The 26,219-nt window shown below is 46.3% G+C and overlaps 1 protein-coding gene across 1 annotated transcript in view; it reads left to right on the top strand.

The window, feature by feature from the left end:
• SH3TC1 (SH3 domain and tetratricopeptide repeats 1) overlaps positions 1–17,552 on the top strand; it is an 81,654-nt gene extending 64,102 nt beyond the window's left edge. Inside the window, exons 14-18 of the mRNA XM_088461742.1 lie at positions 1,062–1,212; positions 2,115–2,237; positions 5,123–5,273; positions 5,659–5,855; positions 16,656–17,552. Coding sequence (XP_088317868.1) covers positions 1,062–1,212; positions 2,115–2,237; positions 5,123–5,273; positions 5,659–5,855; positions 16,656–16,904 — 871 coding nt within the window. The 3' untranslated portion in view covers positions 16,905–17,552. The remainder of the gene's footprint in view (positions 1–1,061; positions 1,213–2,114; positions 2,238–5,122; positions 5,274–5,658; positions 5,856–16,655) is intronic.
• The last annotated feature ends 8,667 nt before the right edge of the window (positions 17,553–26,219 follow it).

Below are 26,219 nucleotides of genomic sequence, written 5' to 3'. Positions count from 1 at the left end.
TAGTTATCCTACAGTATGTTATTGTATGTATTGATGTACACTTGTGGTGTTTAATATCTGAGTGGCGCTGCAGGACACCTTGTGGCACCATATAAATGAAATATAATAATAGGTAAATGCAATGCTCTGCACTCTGCAGGTATAGGGTCTTGCATCTTGTAACCTATATTTCATAAAATACATATATTAAAATTAAATCATTGTTGAATTTATGGGCATATTTATGAAATAATATTTGTAGGATAAACACCCATTTTTGGGGGACACCCGCAAATATGAAGGATCCCTGAGATTCACCATGGAGTGACCGCCACGGTTCCTCCATTTCCGCCGCAAAAGCAGCCCCCATTGGTTTTCTATGAGGGCTACTACTGTATGCAGTCGGATTTACCAGTTTGAACTAGCAAGCCAGCACCCTCCAAAGAAACCCCTCCTAACCAGCGCATTTGTGCTAGCCTTCACATCTACCTGAATACTTACTCTATCCGCCCACCCATTACTATCAGGGCGTAAGTGAATGATGCTCAAGGTTCTGCATACTAATGTACGTTTTTGCATTGTTTGGCACAAATGTGCGCTCAACTGATGTGAACACAACTATAAATGAGCCTCTTAATTCGGAATGAAGTAGCAAGGGCAGAAATGGGTGAAGAAGGGGGGAGGGGCTTTTAAATGAGTAAATTGTAGACATGGTTCTCCATAGTACAGAAATACAGCTTACCCATACTTTTCTCATATGCAGATGACACATGATGAGGGGACTGGGCTCTTTATGACTTTCTAGGAGAATCGCCTCCTGACCCCTCGACCCGAGATTAGTGGCATTTTCCGCCATGTCTCGCCCACTGCACTAGGAAATTCTCTGGATGTGGGAGTTTTTTTCGGCAGTAGCAGGAGAGTAGCTACCTGGAAACCTTAACTCCCAAACATTGCTCCCATGCTGTTTAACACTGATGTTTCCTAGTCAGCAAAGACTATTTGCATGTTGTAATACAATAGCAGATCTCAAGTGATGTTTTATACAGAATGTTAAATTTCCGTTACATCCCTTGTTTGGTTAGAGCCTGCAGATCAGCATTGGAATACACCAAAGGAAGTCTGGGTATTTTTATTGATCTTCAAGCTAAAGAAAAGGAAGCGTATGCTTGGCTGATGGCTGGGAAGATCTATTACATTCTGGAACAGAATGAGTTGGTGGATCTGTATATTCAGGTAAGCGTAAGTACATCGGTGTGACGTAGCAGGGCAGTTTAGTTCCATGTATGCAATGTTACATCTTTCTATATGCAGTTAATGTAAGGCCGGGTACACATTAGAATGATATCGGGACGATTTGCCGTATCGGAATGACAGATCGTGCATATCGTCTAATGTGTATGCACTGTTGCGCTCATCTGCAGACAACATACGAGCTCGTTTGATTGACCTTGCTGTGCGGTCAATCAAAGAATATCGTGTGTGTGGCGCTGTGCATTGTAATGTAGGACGGAATGAGGAGTTGTTCCGTCATTTATTAAATCGTGTAGTGTGTGCGGCCATTCTGTGATGCTCCTAGGTAAAGGGAAATCGCCCCGGCCATTTGCATCATTATTCGTTCTAATGTGTACCCAGCCGAAGCACAGACGTAGCCTCAGGTTTAAACTGTGAAACATGAAAAGAAATAATGAAAAAGAGTATTACAATTTGGAATTAGTCAAATATTGAGTCAAGATTTTTCTCCATTTCTAAACCAGGTTGATTTTGCCTTTTAAATTACTGGCACTTTAAATCTAGTGGCCCAACAATCTTCTATAGTATATCTAGACATGTGCAGTCCGGTTCACAGAGAACCGGCAATAGCTGAATTTAAGGGTTTTGAGTCAAACCAAGGTCGAAATCAATTGGGTTACCAAGTCAAACCGAGTCCCAGTTCGGATCTTCCTGCGTTTCAGAACTCAGATTTAACACGTCTAAATTACGTCATTTAAGCTGTTATTTAAAAAAAAAAAAATACAGATCCAAAACTAAAACATTTAAGGGTAGATATGTGGATCTCCTGGTTGGGTTGTCCAAGTCTGTCCTTATTATACTATGTGCATAGAACCCTTCTGATTCAAGTATTGTTCCTTTCTCAGGTAGCCCAGAATGTAGCTTTATGTACCGGGGATCCACAACTAGGAATGCAACTGTATGAGGCTAGTGGAGACATATTCTTCAATGGCTCCAGCAACAGGAGTAGAGCTACAACCTTCTACCGGGTAAATTGTGAAAAACTTGTTGAGCCCAGTGCATTGTACGCCACATCTACAGTATAATATGTATTTTTATACAAGATATTTCCATTGAAAATAATGACTTACTGAACATTATAATTACTGTTTTATCATTATTACTTCATGCAACTCATCACATTTATCTCCCTGTTGCCCTGGAATTCAGTAATGTTTTATTTACTGTTCGTGAAACCATTTGTACAATACTACCAAACCTTTTTTTTTTGTTATGAGTTTTGTAACCATACTTCCTGATTGATTCATTATATCACTGCACCAGTTATTCATTCTAGGATGGGGTGAAATAAGCAAATTTTACCCCCGTCCAGGGTGGGTGGGAGATACTGTATTTATTTATTGGTGGGGTGATGGTGGGGACTAGTCCATGATTGTGTGGGCTAATTGATGTATTAATGGAATCATTGTAGTCCCTTTTAATTTGGGTGGGGAGATTTATTCAATGCTGGGGTGATTTGAGGGCAATTATCTGAATGTGGGGCTGGCCTTTGAAAATCAGAACATTTATTAAATGCGCTATTAATTTAAATTCTGGGCAAAATGGCAGAGACGCAGTGGAAAAATCCTCTTTGCCATGAAATGTGCCTTCTTACAGTAATGTGCATAGGTTTGCGTAGCAAGATGTCGTCATCATACAGGAACTGAAATTGGCACCTACCAGTGGGAAAAGCACTGTGGAGTGAAGGGTGCCTACTTTACCATACAGTGAGATATCATTTAGCAAAGTAAGAATATTGCGGTGGGCCGCTCAGCCATTTCCAACCCACAATAATGGATTTTGTGCAAATCAGGTCTTATTCTATACTTTTTTATGGGAACATTGGGCCTTGCAGCACCAAGTTGGATTTTTATATACACTGAAGTGCCAAAAGTTATTGGACAGCAGTATGTAAAGCAGTGGCGGAACTAGAGTGGTGGGCCCAGGTGCAAGAATATTCTTTGGGACCCCTATGCAGTGCCCCATGTAGTGGTACCCATATGCAGTGCTCCCAGTAGCGCCCCTTATATAGTGTCACCAGTAGTAGTTCCCCCCAGTAGTAGTCCCCCCTATGTGCAGTGCTCCCAGTAGTGCCCCTTATATAGTGTCCCCAGTAGTAGTCCCCCACTATGCAGTTCCCCCAGTAGTAGTCCCCACTATGTGCAGTGCCCCAGTAGTAATCCCCTCTATGTGCAGTGCCCCCAGTAGTAGTCCCCGCTATGTGCAGTTCCCCCAGTAGTAGTCCCTCCTATGTGCAGTGCTCCCAGTAGTAGTCCCTCCTATGTGCAGTGCCCCCAGTAGTAGTCCCCGCAATGTGCAGTGCCCCCAGTAGTAGTCCCTCCTATGTGCAGTGCTCCCAGTAGTAGTCCCCCCTATGTGCAGTGCCCCAGTAGTTGTCCCCCCTATGTGCAGTGCCCCCAGTAGTAGTCCCTCCTATGTGCAGTGCTCCCAGTAGTAGTCCCACTTATGTGCAGTGCCCCCAGTAGTAGTCCCCCACTATGCAGTTCCCCCAGTAGTAGTCCCCGCTATGTGCAGTGCCCCAGTAGTAATCCCCTCTATGTGCAGTGCCCCCAGTAGTAGTCCCCGCTATGTGCAGTTCCCCCAGTAGTAGTCCCTCCTATGTGCAGTGCTCCCAGTAGTAGTCCCCCCTATGTGCAGTGCCCCCAGTAGTAGTCCCCGCTATGTGCAGTGCCCCCAGTAGTAGTCCCTCCTATGTGCAGTGCTCCCAGTAGTAGTCCCCCCTATGTGCAGTGCCCCAGTAGTAGTCCCCCCTATGTGCAGTGCCCCCAGTAGTAGTCCCTCCTATGTGCAGTGCTCCCAGTAGTAGTCCCCCTTATGTGCAGTGCCCCCAGTAGTAGTCCTCGCTATGTGCAGTGTCCCCAGTAGTAGTCCCCCCTATGTGCCCCCCCCTACAAAATAAGGGAAAATAAATATGGTGCATATCTATCTATCCAGCTCCTGGAAGATCTGCAGCTACGCTTATGCTCAGGACTGCAGCACAGGTCCGCACCTAGAGCTGCCACCAAGAAGTGGGACGGGGAGTTGTGGGTGAGGAGGGGCATCTGAGTCACACTGGCATGAGAAGCTGCTGAAGAGCAGCGACATCAATGAGCAGGGACAGGCTATACTGTAGATAGGTGAAAGCTGCATGTGGTGGTCTGACATGGAGCCCTCCCCTAGTATATGATTATGGTGGCTTCTCACGTGCTGGGAAGAGGTGCCATGTATTGAGTGGCCATGACGGTACACTCCAGGTACATATTAACTGCCCTAAGTGGGGTGAATATATTGTGGGCAATGGAGGAGGTGCCCCTTCAGTGCTGACGCCCGGCGGCAGGCGCCTCCATTGTCTCCCATAACACATGCAGCCACGTTTTGTTCCAGGATGCTGTATAGTTGAGCAATTTTTACTAACTGCGCAACGTGCGAACATTTCTGAAACTACCGCGTAGACTGTACGCACAAAGGAGCCGTTGCGATTGGGACCGACGGTATCAGAAGTGTGGCGGAAAAGTGATGGGCGTTCCTGGGCAGTGACTGGGTGGTGGCTAGTAGCGCATGAGAAATTGTCCGTCTCATGGGCGTGTAATTGGGGTGTCACATGCTGTGCTGCAGCCATTGGAGGACAGAGACAGACAGAAAAGCTAGGCTGCCATAGGGCTGGTCCAAGTGTCTATGGTGCGAGTGGTGGGGGGCATCTAAAGAAACACTGGCGTTATTACAGCGTGCAGAGACGCAGCAAGTGGGTGTCTTATTTCTTGCACATTCAGATGCACGCAGCCGCGACTTCCGGCAATAGACGCAAGAGTGAACGCAGCTGTTATAACTCTGTATCAGACCCATAGTATTTATTACTTTGCAACTCACTTTTTAGGATTGCGCTCTCCCGCTCGCTGTCAAGACGGGGAACATGGAGGCCGAGCTGCGGCTGTGCAATAAACTCACAGAGCTGTTAGTGAGTATGAAGCAGTACCAGGAATCATTGGACCATGCAAAGACGGCACTGGCGCTGAGCGTGAACCTAGGTAAATATCTTTATCTTGTGTGTTAGGTAATCTCTGCACACGTGAGCGAGACACGGACACGTCAGACTGTTCTTATGTCAATAAAAAAAAGAAAAAAAATTATAAAACCAAAAACAGTTCAGTCGCCAGTAATATTCTTTACATAAACAACTAACATCTGATAAAGGAGAACATCCCCATGTTAGTAATGTATCTGCCATCGCCCAGCTGGCTAATCTGAAATTAAGGGGTCCTCTATTTTCTACATTTTACATTACTTTGACTTTTCAATAGCGTCTACAATTAAAAGACTCGTGTATTTATTGTGTTTAGCTGTGATTATCACCTTAATTACTGTTTCTAATACCAAATACACAAAGAGGTGTTTTTCTTTTTTCTTCCACAGGGAACCAGCTGAATGAGAGGGTCGCCTATCACCGGTTAGCTGCCATTTACAGCCACCTGAATCAATGTGAACTTGCGGAGCATTATTACCTGAAGGCTCTCTCGCTCTGCCCGTCTCCGCTGGAACTAGAAGAGGAGGCGGTTTACTACATGAAGGTTTATCTTGTTTTAGGGGACATCATATTCTACGATCTTAAGGTTAGATAAGTCTTATGTAACCTGGACCAAACTATGCTCACCTGATCCTAAGGTGTTATTTGGTTATCAATAAGTTAGACTAGTATGCATAGAGTATCACTCTTATATCTATAAAGCCCTATAACTAAAGAGTTTTATCAATACCCCCTTGCTCTCAAATGTAAGGTAAATTGGCTCAAAATATGCCAAAATATGAAAATGCATGGTACTTGTGTACTTTACGGACTCATTGCAGAGAGAACCCAAATGTCCTACACTCATTATTATTATCAATCATGGTAATGTCTAAATCCCCTTCACGGAGAGGACCCTGACATCATCAGCCAGTGTCCAGTGTCATTCCCAGTGTCCAGCGTCATTCCCTACCATCCAAGTGGGCATAGAGGTGGAATATAACCTTGTGACAAGCGTAGCGAGCCACCGAGCCCAAAGCGTGGCGAGCGCAGTGAGCCTGCGAGGGGACAACTTTCTCCTCTAGGTGGGGACAACTTTCGGTACTTGTGTACGTAAAGTACACAAGTACCATTTAAAACATTCATTGGGTTCTATCTGCAATGAGTCCGTAAAGTACACAAGTACCAAATGCATTTATCTTGTGTTAGCACCACATTTATCTATATTCATACTATATCCCACTGTTGCAAAACATAGGAAACCTGGTTAGGAATTTGCTGTTAATCAAATTCCCCCAGTGAACAGTGTGTTTTGTGACGTTCTGGGGTCACAGTCTTCAAGTTCAGCTTTTGCTCCGCTATTCCTTACTGTCAGTGGTGTCTCTATAATGGGCGCAGGGTGGGGCCCACACCCAGGGCCGGTGCAAGGTTTCTGGCAAATATTCATCCTACCGCCCCTGTTCTCCCCCAGCCATTTACATAAAATCACACATACATGCCGGCAATCTGGCTGCCCCTACCGGGAGGAGACAGCCAGCTCGGCACAGCAGCGAGGGAAAATTGGGCGTGACGCAATTTTTGAGGGCAGGACGGGAGCATGGCCGCACGATCGCACCATCGCGGCCCCATTCGCACTACACAGCATGAAGATTATAGGCATTGTGTAGCCGGGGCCATGATGACGCGTTTCAGCGCAAATCGTGTCATCAGCTCCCTCGAAGCAGCCGCTTCAACAAGGCGCGGGGGGGGGGTTTGGCGGTCAGGGAGGGACGGGGTAGCACGGGCCAGGAGACTTGCCCGCTCTTCCGGGGAGTTGGGAGTTACACACGATTTTTCGGGAGGCTCCCGACCATTTCGGGAGCGTAGGCAAGTATGCTATCACCTTTGGCAAACCTTTGGGAATAACATTTGTGTGTGCACTCTGGACAGTAATATGCCACACATAAGTGCTCCCAATATATAACATGCCAGACAACTGTGTCCCAATACATAATTATGCCACACATCAGTACTCAGGGCCGTAGCTAGGGTAGTGCGGCCGGTGCCATCGCACAGGGCACCACAGGTCAGGGGGCGCTGTTTGGGCCTGTCAAATTTCTGTTTATTCTCATTCTTGCTTGTAGCTTCCTCTTATTTCATCCCCAGCATCTCCTGGCCTCCCCTATCTCTTCCCTGGCCCTTCCCCATGAGTCCATGGCCTTTTATTGAGTGTATTATGTCCCTTTGAAATATGAGGGTGGCGCCAATGCTCTTTCTGGCACAGGGCACCAAAAAATCTACTTACGGCTCTGTCAGTACTTAATACGTACCTATGCCGCACATCAGTTTCCACAATACAAAATCATGCCGCAAATCTGTGCCTGTAATACATAATCATGCCACACATACGTGCCCTCTATACGTATTTTTGCCGCACATCTGTGCCCACTATACATAAGTATCTTGAATACCAGTGCCTCAATATATAGTTACGGCGCACATAAGTACGCACAATACATAATCAGGCCACACATCATCATTTATTGCTTGCTAATAAATGTGAGTCGGGGTCCCTCCAAAAAGCATTATCTCCCTCCTCCCACCCCTCCCTGTCCTCAGTGACAGTAAAGCTGCTACAGTAAATGTTCTTGTTACCGTTCTGCAGCATACACCAGCAGAACCCTCTGCAACGCAGAGCTTACTGACGTACCAGCATTGGCCAGACAAGTTGGTTAATGTTTGTTAATACCGTTCTCATCCGGCTCACAGCTCAGCCCCAGCAGCCCAGCTCCTCGTCTACTGTAAAGGAAGAGCAGGAGTTAAGGGAAGGAGAGTACAGGACCGGCCAGGGGGCGGACACCTACACTTGTATACAGCCCTTGGGCCTGATTCAGAGCCGTTCGCTATTTGCGGTCGTTCGTTCAAAAACAAGGGGTGGCTATTCAAATGATCCGTTCGCACATTGCAGTCTGTTCACACCTCTAAGTCTGAACGAGCAAGCAAAACATACGCTCGTTTATTTGTTAAAAACGCCCCCTGGCCGCTCGCACCATACGTCATGTCCGCTATTTATTGGATTAATCGAGTACATCGACCAGCGTATGAACTGCTCGCTATTCTTGTGGTTGGTTTTTCCTACCACAATCTTGCGAGCAGTTCTGGCTATAAAATAACCCAGTGACGTGGTCAATGACGCTGCTGTATTAATTATGCACACCCATAAAACGCCCGTTTTGACCTTTAAGCACGCCTGCGTTCGGATCTCCACTCCCCATTTTCAAGCACCTTCCCCTGTTACCACCCACATACGCCTCATTCTGTCACTCAAAATAGCAGGCATTCGCTATATTGCGAGCACATGAATTTCGGCCGCACTGACTGGTTCGCGCATACGTATAACGATCCGTACGCATGCGCAGATGTGCGAACATCGCTCGGAACGAGCGTACTGCCGCTAGCGAGTGGCTCTGAATGAGGGCCCTTGTCAGTAATGGCTGCACTGCTGACAGCCTGGGCGGGGGCGGCGGTGAAATCTCACACTGGCAGTGCCAATGACACCAGGGCATGTATGGGGTGAGATCACCGGGAAAATGGCTGCTGCACCATTCCCCCGGTGACCTGCACATGCGCAGTAGACTCTGGCACATACTAGTGCCCACAGTCTACTGCTGCACTCAGTGCGCTGCCGGCTGCCAGGTAGAGAGGAGGGGGCCCCGGATGGAGACTGCACACGGGCCCCTTCCTCTCTTAATACACCCCTGCGTACTGTGTTTGTAAATTCCCATTTTGCAGTAATTGTAGCTATGAACAGTGCTGTAGGAAGGGGTGTGCGAGCTGTGTTGTTGCCCAGGGGGCGGCACTGTCGCTGCCCTACGGCCCGTGCATCTGGCTATCAGGGTACTTGGAATGTTATCCTGTGGCCAGTAACACTGCTGCAGCGCTGCTTGGAGCGTCCATAGGATAGCGCTACACTTTCCCTTGCTGGTGGCCCTGCCCCCTCGCATTACACCATGGGTTTGGGGGAGAGTTGGCACAGGGCATCGGGTAGACCTTCTCCGTGCACTGACTATGAATAGAGGGCCTGATTCATTACGTGTCGCAACTGCAAATGTAATAGCGATTACACACGCTGTTCAACTGCGATAGTATGCTAATTCATTGCGATCGCTAAGCTGCCGCAGCACTACATAAGGACGCTCACTTTACCTTACACACGTCCGTAATGTTTAACAAGACTGCAAAAACATCGGTACGATCGAGTACCATCGCAGCCTCACACACACTTGCGCAAGCTCTGACCTTACTCAGAAATTGCTTACTTCATCTCACGCTATCAGGCCTCAAGCTGCATATGGTATCGCAGTGAATAATTTATGCACGCCCATGCAACAGCGTTCAAATGCCCTGGCACACCTGCGTTTCCCCCACCACCCCTAATCGCCACCCACAAACGGCACTTCCTGTCAATCACTCTGCGATGGGTCTGCGTAGCCTCTGCGATCGCAGTCCAGATTGCAGTGGCCGGTACGCACTCTGCGATGCATGTATAGTACGCAACAATCTGCCAATTGCGTGCGTATTAGCAACTGCGTTCCTTGCTGAATCAAGCCCAGAGTTATGATGACAGTGGCGTAATTATAGAGGGTGCAAGGGGTGCGCTTGCTATGGGGTCCAGCGGCTTAGGGGGCCAGCCGGCCCAGCAACCAACCCCCTGCACCTTATCACCCATTAGAATCGCATGGTCCTGGTCAAATGATTGATGTCTTCCTGGCCCGGGGAGGGAGGACTATAAAGAGTGGAGATGGAGCCAACCACCCCAAGTTTAGCCGCAGTGCCTTGCCTGTGATGCTGCAGTACCCGGCACTACAGGGCCAGGCAGCCGCTTCCCCGGCACACGGCGGGAGGTAGACCCCGGTACCCGCTGGCAGGAAGTACCCGGCACCTGGAGGCTGGACGTCCCCGGCACCCAGCAGCACGAAGGCCCCGGCACCAGGCAGAAGGTGACTTTCTGCGGCTGCTGGTGCTGCAGTGCTGATACTAAGTGAAGAGTGGTGGGCGGGCGGCCAAAAGGGTGTATAAAGCCAGGGCAGGTGTCACCAAATTAATTATAGAGTTCATGTCACCTGGTGCCTTTATACGGGTGGGGGAGGGCAGCTGCTTCTACTACTACTACATCTACTATTTTAAGCTTCCCTTCTATCTACCCTTACCTCCTTCGTAGCCCCAGCACTGTCTACCCCTAAAATCCTCCTTGTCCCCTTAGTACTGCCCCAGCTGCTATTTACCAATGCCTCCCCCATTTTTTAAAGTGAGAGGGGTCCCCGGATCGCACAATTTTTTTTGTTCTGCGCGATCACTGTATAGATTTTTATATACATACATATATATATACACGCTATAGGAACAACAGGACGGCACTCACGGGACTGATTCAAAGTATAAACTTTCAATCGTCCGAGGGGTGCCCTGTGTAACACCATGCGATAAAACACCTTCTTAATAAATTATATGAAATAAAGACTCGGAGACATGAGATTTGGCAGAATAATTAGTTGTTAATTTATTAAAATTATCTAATGAGTATTAAATTAATCTAAACTGATTGGAGATATGGTGGCAAAGAAAGGACGGCAACATACAGCTTACTCCAGCCATGCAGCACACAGACATGCAGCACACAGACATGCAGCACACAGACATGCAGCACACAGACATGCAGCACACAGACATGCATACCAATCGGATACCGCCTAATGTGCAGAGCAACCGGTAACTAAACAACTTGTCAACAAATAGGTATCCACTCAACCCTCTAACATGACTACCCACCCGGAAGGGTGATGACGCTATCCCAGGCAGGGTGATCCAGCGAACATAACAAGTCAAAGAGGGTGAGCGCACCCAAATACTATAATACTACAAACTGAAACATATTTGCAACCTTAGCGGCAAGACAGGAACCCTAAGACAGGAACAAAAGAGGCTTTGTCTCAGCCCACACAGACTCACATTCCAAGTTAAAACACACACACCTATCCTAATAGGGCAAACTAAGGCCCTGATTCAGAGCCGGACACTCTGAAAGAGCGCTTGCTCTGAATCAGGGCGGTTTTTTTTTGGAGCGGCCTCCTGGCCGCTCGCATAGCTGTGGGTATCCACCCACAGCTATTGCGAGCGGCCAGGATGATGGTCGCGATGGTCAAGACCATCGCGACCATCGGGCTTGCGACAAGACCCTTGTGGTAGGGTCTCGTGGCCGCAAGCCCCAGAGAGCTTCTGGCTCTAATAGAGCCGGAAGCTCTCCCACTGACATCACTCCTGATGTCAGTGGGGCCGCCCCAAAACGGCAGGCGTTCACATGGGAACGCCTCCGTTTGTGAAGCCACCCCCACCCCACGCCTCCAAAACGGTGCGAGCTATCGATCAAAATCGACAGCCACCCCCTTTTGGTGCGAGACCCGGAGCGACGGAGCGCCCGTCGCTAGCCGGGTCTTGCGCATACGCACGTCGGAGCCGGCTCCGGCGTGCGCATGCTCAGTGGCCTAACATCGACCCGCTCGCAAATGCATAGCGCTTGCGAGCCGGTCTGAATCAGGCCCAAAGTCACATGGTGTTTCCCAAGCCAACCCCCCAGACTCGAAGTTTAACCCATGCCGTCCTTATTCAATCACTCTGTCTACAAATCACACTAACACAGCATGTGACAGTCTGACGTTTTGGTTTACTTAGCCGTTTTCAAGGACAAATCATTATGAATCATTTGTCCTTGAACACAGTTAACTTCACTGAAACGTCAGACTGTCACATGCTGTGTTAGTGTGATTTGTATACTTTGAACATGTGAGTGCTGCCCTGTTGTTCCTACAGCGTGTCTCTATACCTGGGAAGGCACCTGGGCTTTTTGTCTGTTATTTTATTTACAGTTTGGAGTGCCGGAATTTTGTGGAATTTCATATATATGGTATATATATATATATATGTGTGTGTGTACACTAGGGATGAGCGGGTTCGGTTCCCTGAGAACCGAACCCACCCGAACTTCGGGGATCCGGGGCGATCTGAGCCCAAGCTCGGATCTCCCTGTCTGCCCCGGATCCCTCTCCCGAGGCAAAACCTCGGGATCTGCTGTCGGATCTCGAGGTTTTGCCTCGAGCAGCCATTTAAAAAAAAAAATGCCTTTGCTTTTAATGGGCAAAGTGCTGATTGGCTGACAGAGCCGTCTGTCATGGCTCTCAGCCAATCAGCATTATGGTGCTCATTTGCATGTAGCATGGACTCGTGAGATCCGTGCTACATGCATCTGTGTGATTGACACAGAGCACTGACGGGTCCGTGAGACCCGTCTGTGCTGCTGTGGTAAAAAAAAAAAAAAAAAACCTGTGTAAAAAAAGAAAAAAATGGCGTGCCCCCCCCCCCCCAAAAAAAAAAGAGCAACCAGCCCCGGGCATTAGTGACCCAGTGCTGGGTGTGCTTAAATACAGGGGACAAACGGCATAGGGGTCCCCTGTACTTAAGCACAACCAGCACCGGGCTAGTCAGAACCAGCGCTGGTTGCCAAAATACGGGGGACAAATGACGTAGGGGTCCCCCGTATTCTGCGCAACCAGCTCTGGGCTCTGATCCGGTCCTGGTTCTGGAAATACAGGGGAAAAAAATTAGTAGGGTTCCCCTGTATGTTCCAGAACCAGCACTGGACTTTTTCTAGCGGGGGGCTGATGCCACAGCCAGGGGAGCCCTTTCACCGGGCCCCCCAGCCGCAGCATCAGCCCTGACCGCTAGTCAGCCCAGGCCGGGGATCCCTGGAGAGCTGGGGACCCCCCCAATAAAGGGGTCACCCTCTCCAGGGCACCCCAGGCCCTGGCTGATAGCCCAACGCTTTCCCCGCCACCCCTGGTGGCGGTGGGTGGCGGGTTGATTGTGTGGTGTGGTGTAAATAAAGAATATCAAACATTGTCTTTACAAGTAGAACTGCAAGTCCCAGCTAGCCTGCCCCGCATGCTGGTACTTGGAGAACCACAAGTACCAGCATGCAGGGCATTAAGGGCCCACTAGTACCTGTAGTTCACCTGTAAAAAAATGTTTAAAAAAAACACAGGACACACACACCGTGACAGTATAAGTTTATTAAACATAGATACACACACACATGTACACATACTTACCTATGTAACCTGTAGCATCGGTCCACTTGTCCGGTAAAGTATCCATAGGGGACCTGTGAAAAAAAACATACTCACCATCTCCTATGCGAGGTTCTGTCCTCTTCGTTCCAAAGTAGGCATCCCCGGACTTGGCAAAAAAAAAAATCGAAAACGCGATCCACGAACTTAGTACCGTTCTATAGAACGGTACTTCCCGAATGAGAGCTTAGCGGCGGGGTATCACCATGGAAACCCCGCTGCTAAGCGTTCATTGGCTGAGAGAGGTCATCTCCCGTCTCTCTCAGCCAATGAAAGGCTCCCTCCATTGTAGTCAATGGTGGGAGCCGCAAGGTTATTAAAGTTTACCCTGCGGTTCCCACCATTGACTACAAGTATGTGTACATGTGTGTGTGTATCTATGTTTAATAAACTTATACTGTCACGGTGTGTGTGTCCTGTGTTTTTTTAAACATTTTTTTTACAGGTGAACTACAGGTACTAGTGGGCCCTTAATGCCCTGCATGCTGGTACTTGTGGTTCTCCAAGTACCAGCATGCGGGGCAGGCTAGCTGGGACTTGCAGTTCTACTTGTAATGACAATGTTTGATATTCTTTATTTACACCACACCACACAATCAACCCACCACCCACCGCCACCAGGGGTGGCGGGGAAAGCGTTGGGCTATCAGCCTGGGCCTGGGGTGCCCTGGAGAGGGTGACCCCTTTATTGGGGGGGTCCCCAGCTCTCCAGGGATCCCCGGCCTGGGCTGACTAGCGGTCAGGGCTGATGCTGCGGCTGGGGGGCCCGGTGAAAGGGCTCCCCTGGCTGTGGCATCAGCCCCCCGCTAGAAAAAGTCCAGTGCTGGTTCTTGAACATACAGGGGAACCCTACTAATTTTTTTCCCCTGTATTTCCAGAACCAGGACCGGATCAGAGCCCAGAATCTCGCATTTTTTTACCACAGCAGCACAGACGGGTCTCACGGACCTGTCATTGTTCTGTGCCAATCACACAGATGCATGTAGCACGGATCTCCCGGGTTCGTGCTACATGCAAATGGGCACCATAACGCTGATTGGCTTCCTGTCTGCCACTGCAGTGCCACTCCTAGATGGGCCACGTGTTTGTGCCACCCACTTGTGTCGCTTAGCATAGTCATCCAGCTACCTCGGTGCAACCTTTTGGCCTAAAAACAATATTGTGAGGTGTGAGGTGTTCAGAATAGAGTGGAAATGAGTGGAAATTAATGTTATTGGGGTTATTAATAGCGTAGGAACAAAAAAAGGCCCATTTTATGTGATTTTAGCGTTTTTCTTTATTTTTTAAGAAAAAATCCAGATCCAAAACACAAAACCCAGAACCCAAAACACGGAAGGGTGGTTTTGGCAAAACCAATCCAGATCCAAAACACGAAGAAAGATCCAGATCCAAAACCAAAACACAAAACACGAAAAGTGGCTGGTGCACACCCCTAGTGTACACAAATATATACATTTACATATATATACATACACTCTGGTTGAGACCTGAGTTAGGGGGCGGGCCTTAAAAATTTAGCTATGGGACCCACAGAGTTCTAGTTATGTCCCTGTATGATGACAATGATCAATTCCAATGGGAAGCCACTGCCAGTCACAGTGTAGCCAGTGCAGTCACGGACTGCAACTGGTTCACTGAGGTGTTTGATTTTACTGGGGGGTGCAGCCCCTAGGTAAAATCTGCCATTGATCAATTAATTCATCTGTGTGGCATAACTGGGGTAGGAGTGTAAATGCCTAAGGCAATATTTTCCAGAAAAATGTGCAAAGTGTTACAGCCAAATGCAGCATGAGGCGATTTTTTCCATTGCTAAATATTAATTTAGTCCACAAAATAACTGCCTCATACAGTATGATGTGGGACAGGTATGTCTATGTGGAGGTGTAAATTATGTGGGGCAGGTATGTGGAGGTGTTGTATTAATTGTAAATATGTTTTTGAACTTAGATGGAAGTTCTTTATTCAAAATTCAGCCATTTGATATATTTTATGAACCTCAAGTACTTTCATTATAGCCACTAACAGCCTTCTATATGATCCTGATATCTCAGTTGTCACTATCAGCCTTCTATATGATCCAGCTATCTCAGTTGTCACTAACAGCCTTCTATATGATCCTGCTATCTCAGTTGTCACTAACAGCCTTCTATATGATCCAGCTATCTCAGTTGTCACTAACAGCCTTCTATATGATCCTGCTATCTCAGTTGTCACTAACAGCCTTCTATATGATCCAGCTATCTCAGTTGTCACTAACAGCCTTCTATATGATCCTGCTATCTCAGTTGTTACTAACAGCCTTCTATATGATCCTGATATCTCAGTTGTCACTATCAGCCTTCTATATAATCCTGCCATCTCAGTTGTCACTATCAGCCTTCTATATGATCCTGCTATCTCAGTTGTCACTATCAGCCTTCTATATGATCCTGCTATCTCAGTTATCACTAACAGCCTTCTATATGATCCTGCTATCTCAGTTATCACTAACAGCCTTCTATATGATCCTGCTATTCAGTTGTCACTATCAGCCTTTTATATAATCCTGCTATCTCAGTTGTCACTAACAGCCTTCTATATGATCCTACTATCTCAGTTATCACTAACAGCCTTCTATATGATCCTGATATCTCAGTTATCACTAACAGCCTTCTATATGATCCTGCTATCTCAGCTATCACTAGCAGCCTTCTTTATGATCCTGATATCTCAGTTATCACTAACAGCCTGCTATATAATCCTGCTATCTCAGTTGTCACTAACAGCCTTCTATATGATCCTGCTATCTCAGTTATCACTAACAGCCTTCTATATGATCCTGCTATCTCAGTTATCACTAACAGCCTTCTATATGATCCTGCTATCTCAGTTATCACTAACAGTCTTCTATATGATCGTGCTATCTCAGCTATCACTAACAGCCTTCTTTATGATCCTGATATCTCAGTTGTCACTAACAGCCTGCTATTTGATCCTGATATCTCAGTTGCAACTTTTTTGGGATCCAGGATGGTTTCTTCACTTTTTCATGCCCTTCTCCCTGATCACTTTTTGTAGAAAGGTCGCGCAACCTCGCCCCGAGTCCTAGGAATTAGTATTTCCATTTGAATCTCGCATTTTGCAAGTAATCGCATAGCCGCCACTTTTGTGAATTGTATGATGCGAGTTCGCTTTTGCAGACTCGTTCCTAATTGAATTGACCCCTGTAATTTGGGTATCACATATCGTTACATATACTTGTATTTCAGGATCCCTATGATGCAGCTGGGTACTATCATCTCGCCCTGGCAGCTGCTATGGATTTGGGCAACAAGAAGTCTCAACTGAAGATTTACACTCGACTCGCCATCATCTACCATAATTTCCTTATCGACAGAGAAAAGTCACTTTATTTTTATCAAAAAGCCAGGACCTTTGCCGCAGAACTTAACGTACGAAGGATTAACCTCTCTCCCGAGCAGAATTACCAAACTCTGACACGGACTTACAGCTACTAAAGATACACAAATATATATTTTTACGAAAAGAAGTGAAATTTCCATTTTTAAAAAATTGAAATGATAACTTTTATATCTATACATATGCACAAATTTTTACAGCACAGTAAAAAAAAATTTTCATTTTGAACAGGCGCTAATCTGTATTCATCCTTATAGAATGTAGATTTACTATATACAAAATAATTTGATATTTTAAATAGACTTTACTTGGAATTAATGAAAGTAAAAAAGTTATTTACTAACAATGCTCAAAGGTGAAAATTTACAGTTATCCATGACAACAAATCAGCAATTAGCTTTTATCTGCCTATGTAAGAGCTAATGTCTGATTGGTTGCTATGGTAGCAGATTTGCTTTCAGCACTATTAGTAAGTGACCAGCTGAAAACAGAGTGAGTGCCACTGGTCTTGACCGAATTGTGAATGTGATTTATCCACCAGAGGGCAGTAAAGATGCATGCAAGTCTTCTAAACAGCTAATATTTACCTCAGAATTGAAATCCCTGTTCGGAAATGTGACTGTAAATGAGAACTATGTGGCCACATTGAAATTAAGAACATATTTGAATCATGAGTATTATACAAAATTGAAAAAAAAGATTACATTAAATATGCTGTAAATAGATATTAAAATTATTTAACATTTCTTAGTGTTTATTTATATAGCACCAGCATGCTATAAATGCTTTAAATTCTTCATTGTAGTCAATGTTAGATAGGAGTTATTTTTGGTGCAATAAAAGTAAAAAACTAACAGTATTTGTTGCTGTTTGCCAAGTCCAGGTAAGCTGGGTAAACGCTATACGATGTGTGTACCCAGCACGATGTGTGTCACGCTCACGGTACACACTGTACAATCAAGTGTACAGCGACGCGATGTGTCATTACACGCTGCATGTTACAGCATCAACATCGTAATCGTGCAATCGCTCAGTAATCAGGCACAGATCGTGCAAATTAATGTCGGAAACGAGCAGCGATGCGCACTCCCGCTGGTCGTTTCCGTCATCAATCATCGCCCGAACCGTGCTGGTCAATCTGCCGATAACGACAGATTGCCCATGTTCGGGGATGATTGATGTGCCTACACTAAACGACTGAACGTTCAGTGTAGGCACAGCACAGACTGCGAGACGACTGCACGATTAGAATGTCGTAATCGTGCAGTTGTTTCACAGTCTGCTAGTGGATATGCACCTTTCCTTATACAATAAAACCTACCAATCTCTATACCAGGGCCGAAACTAGGATTTTTGTCACCCGGGGCAAGAGAGCAATTTGGCGTCCCCCCGCCATTTTCTATTGACTCCTCAAATCTGGCACCCGGCCCTGACCTACACAATAAAATGGTTTTCAGGATACACATGTCAATGTGCATGCAGAATTAACTGCAGAATTAACTGCTTTAAATTGTTGCTTTAAAGTGAATACAAGATTACTCTGATCATGGCTATGACACAGTATACATAGTTTTAGATAGCACTGAATCATCAAGACAATACATATTGATACTGTTCTGAACCTTGTATAAAATAGAGGCACTTGTGCCCATCTCTTGGTGATCTGCATGGTAACCTTGTCACAGAAGTACAACACAGTTGTGCCCCCGGAAGCCAAATGAGTGTCTGAGTATAACAAGCAGGTTAGACAGAAATTGCTCTAGGAGCTCCCTAACCTGATCAGTGCCAGCTCCCAGAAAAGATAAACCCGCAGCACAGGTCGCAGTAGTACAGAGCGGCCTCGTCCTGAAACTTGTGGCCGGCCCCTGGGGTCTGTGCCTGGGGATGGTCTGTGAACTCGTACCCTGCGCATAAATCCGGGGAGCGCGCCACCTGCGGCCAGGAGTCAGGACTGTGAACAGGAGAATTCCTTCTGTCAGCCAGCACGGGAAGCTGAGGACTGAGCCAGGCAGACAACGAAGTGACAGACCCAGGAGGCACTGCTGTAACAGTGACAGCATTGGGGTAATTTACTGTATGCAGCAATCAGGGAACCAGGACAGTGAGTGTGACTAGAACGCATACTACCTCATCACCGGATGAGACATCTCTGAGCTCTCGGCACCCACTCAAATCTTGCACCCAGTGCACATGCACCCTTAGCCCCCCCCCTAGTTGCGGCCCTGTCTATACTAATCATTGGCAAGCTAATGATTATAATATATCCATGTCTCTGTCAGTACTTAATTAACTGTAAGTGTTTCAGCCAGTTACACCCTCATTGGCCTTGATCATGCTTCAATCTGTTAGCCCACACCCCGTTTCCCTAGAGATGTGTGCAGACCCCCATCAGAGCCGTAACTAGACTTTTTGGTGCCCCCACCCCCGTTTTTTTAATAGGGACATAAGATCTGCACCTAAAAAAGGGCCATGGCCTCATGGGGAAGGGCCGGGGAAGAGATAGGGGAGGCCAGGAGATGCTGGGGATAAAAGAAGTGGAAGCTACAAGTGAGAATGATAATAAATAGGAAAATTGACAGGCCCAAACAGCGCCCCCTGCCCAGCGGTGCCCTGTGCCATGGCACAGGTCGCACTACCCTAGTTAGGACCCTGACCCCCATGCTTTGGTTTTGGTTCTAAATCATCGCAGTGTTTTGGTTTTGGCAAAACCACCCACCTGTTTTGGTTTTCTTTAAAGATCATGTAACTTTTACCTGTTTTTGCTCCAAAAGTATTATTAACAGCAATAACATTTATTCCCAGACAATTTTGACCACCTCACAGCACCTGAAATCACGAGGAAGGAATTTAAATGCAATCCAAACCACAAGAGACCCGGTTCTTAGATCCGAGTTCCAAACTTGGTGAACGTCGGGGCTCGGTTTGACTCGGAAACCCCAAAGTTCAGGTGTATTCGGTTTTCAGCAAAACTGAACTGCTCATCTCTACTTTTTGCAGACTGAATTTGTGATAGCCACACAGGCGCTTATAGCTCCATGTTCCTGTCCTCTCATCATTTATATGCACTCAGATAGATACCGATAAAACGTCGGAAAATGTCATCTGTATTTGCAATGCCATATTATTGTTTTGATATCATACAATGGGTGGAGTAACATCTTAAATACATTTGCCCCATGTTCTGCGCACTCTGTATATGACACAAGCACGTCTCAAGATGATTTGACCTTAAATAACAGATGTCATTATTTTTGGAATCTATAGAGAATCGGCTGCACATGTTCTGTAATGTCTGAGATGTGAGAGCGTTACAGCGTAGTTACTTACTGAGGTCACTATGGACCACACCCTCATGTACTAGCCTCAGACTCCCAATATTAAAAACACAAACAAAAAAACAACATTTTTAAAAACAAATTATTTGTCCATTGGCGTCAATTTTTACAAAACAAACCCTGGAAACAATGATAACATTATAATAAGCAAAGGTAATGGTAAGACCGGGCTGTAAGCTGTACATTGGTACTTACTTTTATACCACACTCTGAAAGTGAAGGGGAGCTGTGCAAAATGGAATCAGTATGAATCAAATCCCGATGCCAGCAGCCTCTCCCCCCCTAACCCTAACCCACCCTTAGGGGTGCCTAACCCTAACCTCCCCCCTAGTGCCCAACCCTAACCTCCCCCCATTAGTGCCTAAACCTAACCCCCCCTCCCTGCACCCTAAACCTAACCCTCCCGGGGGGGTGCCTAACCCTAACCTCCCCCCAGTGCCTAAACCTAACCACCCCCTTCCCCTAGCCTAACCCTAACCTTTCCCGGGGGAGTGCCTAACCCTAAGTCCCCCTGGGGGTCCCTAAACCTAACCCCGCCCTTCCCTGGCTAAGTGTATACTCACCCCTGGCAGAGGACGATCGGTGCGGCGTCCTCTCTGCGTTCTGGCGTCAGGATTTACTTAGGCGCCGGTATTTCCACGTCTATGTTAAATCCCTTGCCGGGATTACAGTGTCGGAATTGAGAACGGCGGCCATAACTACATCCCGTGCAAAATTGGTAGTGATTAATGAAGACCACGTTTAGCAAGATACAGTCCTATTTATGAAAATCCATGCCGTCATGCCCCTTGCCAGCCACCAAAAACACTGGACTGTTAGTAGAGAAATGCTGTAGTGAGCTGTCAATGGTGATAGCATTTGATTGATAAATAAAGTGTAGGAAATATCCCAGTATCTGAATTAATCAGAGATGACAACAGAACTGGTCACACATGGGGTTGGCCATATTCAGTACATTTCGGCATTCAGGCCAAGTGGTTGCATTCAACGGAGACCTCTTAGGAAAATCAGCAGATGACCATACACATATTTACTAAAGGCTGATTTTGGTCAATGTTTGGTCGATTTTGTATTTCAGAGTCTAAATCATACATTTACTAACATGATTTTTGACATAATTTTTTTAAACAATGTCAAAAATAATCTGTTAGTAAATGTGTAATTTAGGAGTGTATTTACTGAAAGTCGATTTGGGTTGATTTTTTGTTGACGTTTGGTCGATATTGTGACTCACACATTTACTTAGACACGATTTTTTTACAACATTAAAAAAAAGGTGTCAAACATCATCTGTTAGTAAATATGTGATTTAGACCCTGAAACAGAAGAGTCTTTGCTCTCTTGTGCGTATGCACCATCTTCCCGAATATCACTGGGAGGGACCTGCTTGCCAGCACAAGGTAAGATGCGGGTCTTGGGGAAATGCTGCTCAGAGGAGGTGTCTGCTGTACATGGCCCCCCGTGGGCATTAATGCACCAACTAACTCTTGGGGAGCGCCCGCCAACAAAATCATCCATATAATATGCTGCCAATGTTTTAAAAAAGTATAATAGTGTAAATACTCCCAGCGCCATTAACGTGTTAAACACACCACAGTGCCCCCAATTCACATTATGCCACACAACACCCAGTTCACATTATGCCAAAGTGCCCACCACACTGGTGTTGTAAATATGTATGGGAGCCTCTAGACGACCGCCCTGGCCTCCCTGTTGCTTATCCGGCACTGCCAAATATTATCACATGATTTTAAAAGCAAAATAGAACATTTTGAAAGGCTGAGGGACACAAGCTCGGAGCTAGAGGGGTATATTACACTCCTGTCCTATAGTAACCTATTTTCACCTTGTCTAATCTGCAGGCTGTATGGTTCCTACTAAAATGAAAATAGCATTTGATGTTTGATTAAAGATCTAATAAACTTTACAGAAAGTTTAGCTCAGCACATGAAAGCTATATAGAGGTTTTTTTGGGGCAGCCTGAAAATCTCCATGTGTTTTACAGCAGTCTCAGAACCAATGAACTGAGCAGTATTCCTTATTCTGTGCAGACACAAGGGTGACTCATTGATTCCATACTCGGTAAATGTGCTTACTAGCTGTGCGACCCCCTTCATGGACGACGCGGCTCCCTAATTGATGCTATGACGCAGAAAACATATGTATAATTGGGATATTCAATTTTGGACCTAGTTAGAATCCAATACCAGTATTTATTCTGTCATGAAAAAAAATGACATACAGTATATGCCGGATATTACACCCTGAAGGTAAATGTGCTCCACTGCTTTCTGTTCAGGGTTTAAACAGAGAAAAGCTGAGTTTTCACTTTTGTGCTGCTCGTATTCTTTTAATTATAAAGTATATATAATTAATAAATGATGCATGAATTGTTTATTATGTAACAATATATAACAATTTTTTTTTAATGATACGAGAATGAAGCATTTTTTGTTGTGACAAATTTGAATGTTTAATTTGACAAATAACTGTTTATATAGCTGTGTAGCTGGTATAGGGTGCATGGGCACAGAGCTCACCTCCTGGGTGAGGCATTCCTCTATTCTGGCTATTGGTGTGGGCAATTACAGAGAAACGGGAAGAGATGTGCATAGATCCCCGTGTTTTGGGTTTAAATCAATGTCGTGATTTGGTTTTGGTCCGATTTTTAGTTTTGGATCTCATTAAAAATGTATAAAAACAGCTGAAAGTAATTTCTTCCACTTTACAGCACCTGAAATCATGAGGGAGGGACTTAAACACAATCCAAAATATGTGAGATCCGGTTTTTAGATTTGAGTTCGGAACTTGACGAAAAGACACCCGAGTCGGGACCCCAAAGTGATCCAAACCAGGATTTGGTTTGACTAGGAACCCCAAGGTTCGTCCGTGTTCGGTTGTAAGGAAAACCAAACCGCTCACCTCTACTAATGGGTCCCTGCTCATGCAGGCTTCATGCAATGTTATTTTCTTGTGTGGACACAGGTGATTGTACGTGGTGACTGTACAGTGCAAATAACAATAAGTTTGGTGCTGGACCATCTCTATTCCAAACTATTGTCCTGATTCAGAGGTAGACCAAATTGCAGCTTTCGTTGCAGCTGCTACTACAAATTTATGCTAATGCCGTAACAGATGGGCTATCTACTCAGATGCTCATTGGCTGCGGCTGTAATCTGACAATGTGCGCAAATAGTCGCACCATCGATCGGACATCATTGAACTTTACAGCAACCACTGCAGTCCCTGACACCGACACACCCACCGTCAATAGCCACCCCCCAGTCACAGCCAGGAACACCCATAGGAATTGCATGGCTCTCCATGAAATTACGTTCTGCATCTCCTGGCGGTAACCATGGAGACTCAGACGCATGTGCAGAATTAAAACTTAATTGCATCCACCTCTGAATCAGTCTCTATGTTCTCTTAATTAAAAGACTCCTCCAGCAAATTACTTGGTTTGAAAATGATACAGTAGATGATAAAGGAGAAATATCTACATCTCCTTCCATGAGAGCATTATCCCGAGGGGCCTGTGTGCAGCTGGCCAACTCCTCTGGGCAGCAGGTTCCCCCCCAAGCCGTGCATCTTATCTTGTGCTGGTAAACGCGTCCCTCCTCCTTCCCGGCACCATCTTCCCAATGATATTCGGGAAGACGGGCCACGTGTATAAGAGAGCAAAGGCTGTTGCACAGTGCCAAAGGCTTTGCTTTCACTGTGCGGCGCCATCTTCCTGAAGATGTCACTGGAAGATGGCGCTGTGGAGCAGGAGGCAACAGAAATCTCGGGGCCTGGTACACTGATGTCTCTGGGGGCACCACCTTCTCACCACCACCCCAGATCCAGCACATCCCTCCCCTGCATGTGTGATATGTGAAGTATGATATGTTAACTGAAAGATATGCCAGCCTTTACATAAAGTAAAAATACACTATGACTTACCACACTGTCTCTCTGTCACTGATGATGAAGGCTGTAGTTCTTGTCTGCCGTCTCTACCAAGGTCTTCTTGATGACAGTGCTGTCAGGGGTAGGAGGTATGGTGGTATGCAGCCAGCCATCTTCAGTCCCTCATCACCTTCTTCAGCCCAGAAACCCCCCATCTGTCCCAGCCCCCAAAACCTTCCTGTTCCCCCAGCCCCCATCACCTACCTGTGCCCCAGCCCCCATCACCTTCCCGTTCCCCCAGCCCACATCACATCACCTTCCTGTTCCTCCAGCCCCTATCACCTTCCTGTGCCCCCAGCCCCCTTAATCTTCCTCTGTCCATTCACCTTCCTCCATCCCCTATCACCTTCTTCTGTCCCCAGCCCCCTTAACCTTCCTCTGCCCCCAGCCCCTAACAGCTTGCCCCCGCACCTTCTTCTGTACCCAGTGCCTATTAACTTTCTCTGCCTCCAGCTTATTTAAGGCCCCCGCACCATCGAGTGGCAGAAGACGTGCGGCGACATGACCTATGACGTTACGCTTCCGCGTTGCTCTCTTGGAGGTAATGCCCGGCCCGGGCCGCAGCTGAGACACCAGCGCTGCCCAGGCCAGGCTACAAAGGACTGGAGGCGGAGCTGGGGTTGAGGGCAGGGGCTATGTGTCCTGGTGGCTGCCCGTCCGGTCCTCAGGGTGTACCCGTAGTCCCTCCTGTCGCCAGGCCTGCCCTCTGGCCCGTATGCACTGCACACCCTGCACCCATTAAGAATATGCCTATGTCTCCTTTTCTACTCCTGCACGGTACTTGGGTTATGGCAATGGAAAAAGTCCCTTTTATCAGGTTTTCCCCGGTCTTCACATTTGCAGGCCCTAGTTATACACTCAGCTTATATGCAGTTTCTACACTTTCCAAATCGTAGCTGCTATTCACTCACTCGAGCTCTCCTCTTACAACTTTATATATGTCTGACTCTTATTTTAATGTTATAATCACAGCTCAGCCTTACTATATTAACGTGTTAATAACGGAATGTCTGCACAGTTGATTGAAGAAGTTAAAACAAAGTTAAGTTCATAAGTATACATAAGAAAAATGATAACAGCAAACAAGCTCTTTTGTGTGTTGCAGCACAGAGGGTAACTCGTTCCCAGAGGTTTTCAATCCAGAATACCCTAACATATCCCTACTTTACTTGATATTTATTCACTTCAAACTAACTAGGCAAATACATGTTCATAATAATTAATAGCTATTTTTCAGGCAGAACGGACCAAAGCGCTGTTCCTGAAGCTCTTTTTAAACATGACGTAATCGGGAACGGTATTCCGGAACCCGCCTGTCAGCATTGGGATTCGTGTGGCACTGGCAGCGGTGTGGATTGGCATCAGCTGCGATCCAATCACAGTTCACAGACCAGCAGCCAACCAGGAGCAGGTCAATTTTTGCATTGTTCTTTTACTGTCACTGTGCCAGCTCCTCGTCTTAGGGCCTGATTCAGACCCGCCCGCAAGCGCTATGTGCTCGCAAGCGGGTCGATGGTGGGGCACTGCGCACGCGCGAGGCCCGGAGCGAGTGAGAAATTCACTCGCTCCGGGGCTTGCTACAAACGGGGCGGCTGTCGATGTTGATCGACAGCTCGTCCAGTTTTGTAGGCAGGGAGGGGGGGAGGCTGGTCAAACGGAGGCGTTCCTGTAGGAACACCTGCCGTTTGTGGGCGGCCCTACTGACATCACTCGTGATGTCAGTAGTGAGCTTCCTGCTCTATTAGATATATACAAGATATACAGAGAGGAACAATTAATCTTATAAAACCTTATAAAAAACTTTATAAAAAATATACAATTCAAAAGTAGTTATCATAAAAACCATTTAATTTCGAAGTCTCCATTTAGACCTTTGGGGACCAAAGTTTTTAATTTATAAATCCAGCTCATTTCTGTTTGTGCGAGCTTTGTCTCAATATTTTTACATCTCCAGGTTGGATTGACCGTTTGAATCCCCCAGAATCTGTGTGGGTGTCAAGACCCTTTCTTATATTATAAATATGTTCAGATAAGCGAATCTTTAAATTACGTGATGTTTTTCCTACATATACAAATCCGCAAGTGCATTGTAATGCATATATTACATTTTTGGAATTGCATGTTATA

The sequence above is a fragment of the Taudactylus pleione genome, unplaced genomic scaffold (genome assembly GCF_031769625.1).
Source record: "Taudactylus pleione unplaced genomic scaffold, aTauple2 ptg001091l, whole genome shotgun sequence".
Lineage (NCBI taxonomy): Eukaryota > Metazoa > Chordata > Amphibia > Anura > Myobatrachidae > Taudactylus > Taudactylus pleione.
This window is presented reverse-complemented; position numbering and strand designations above follow the sequence as displayed.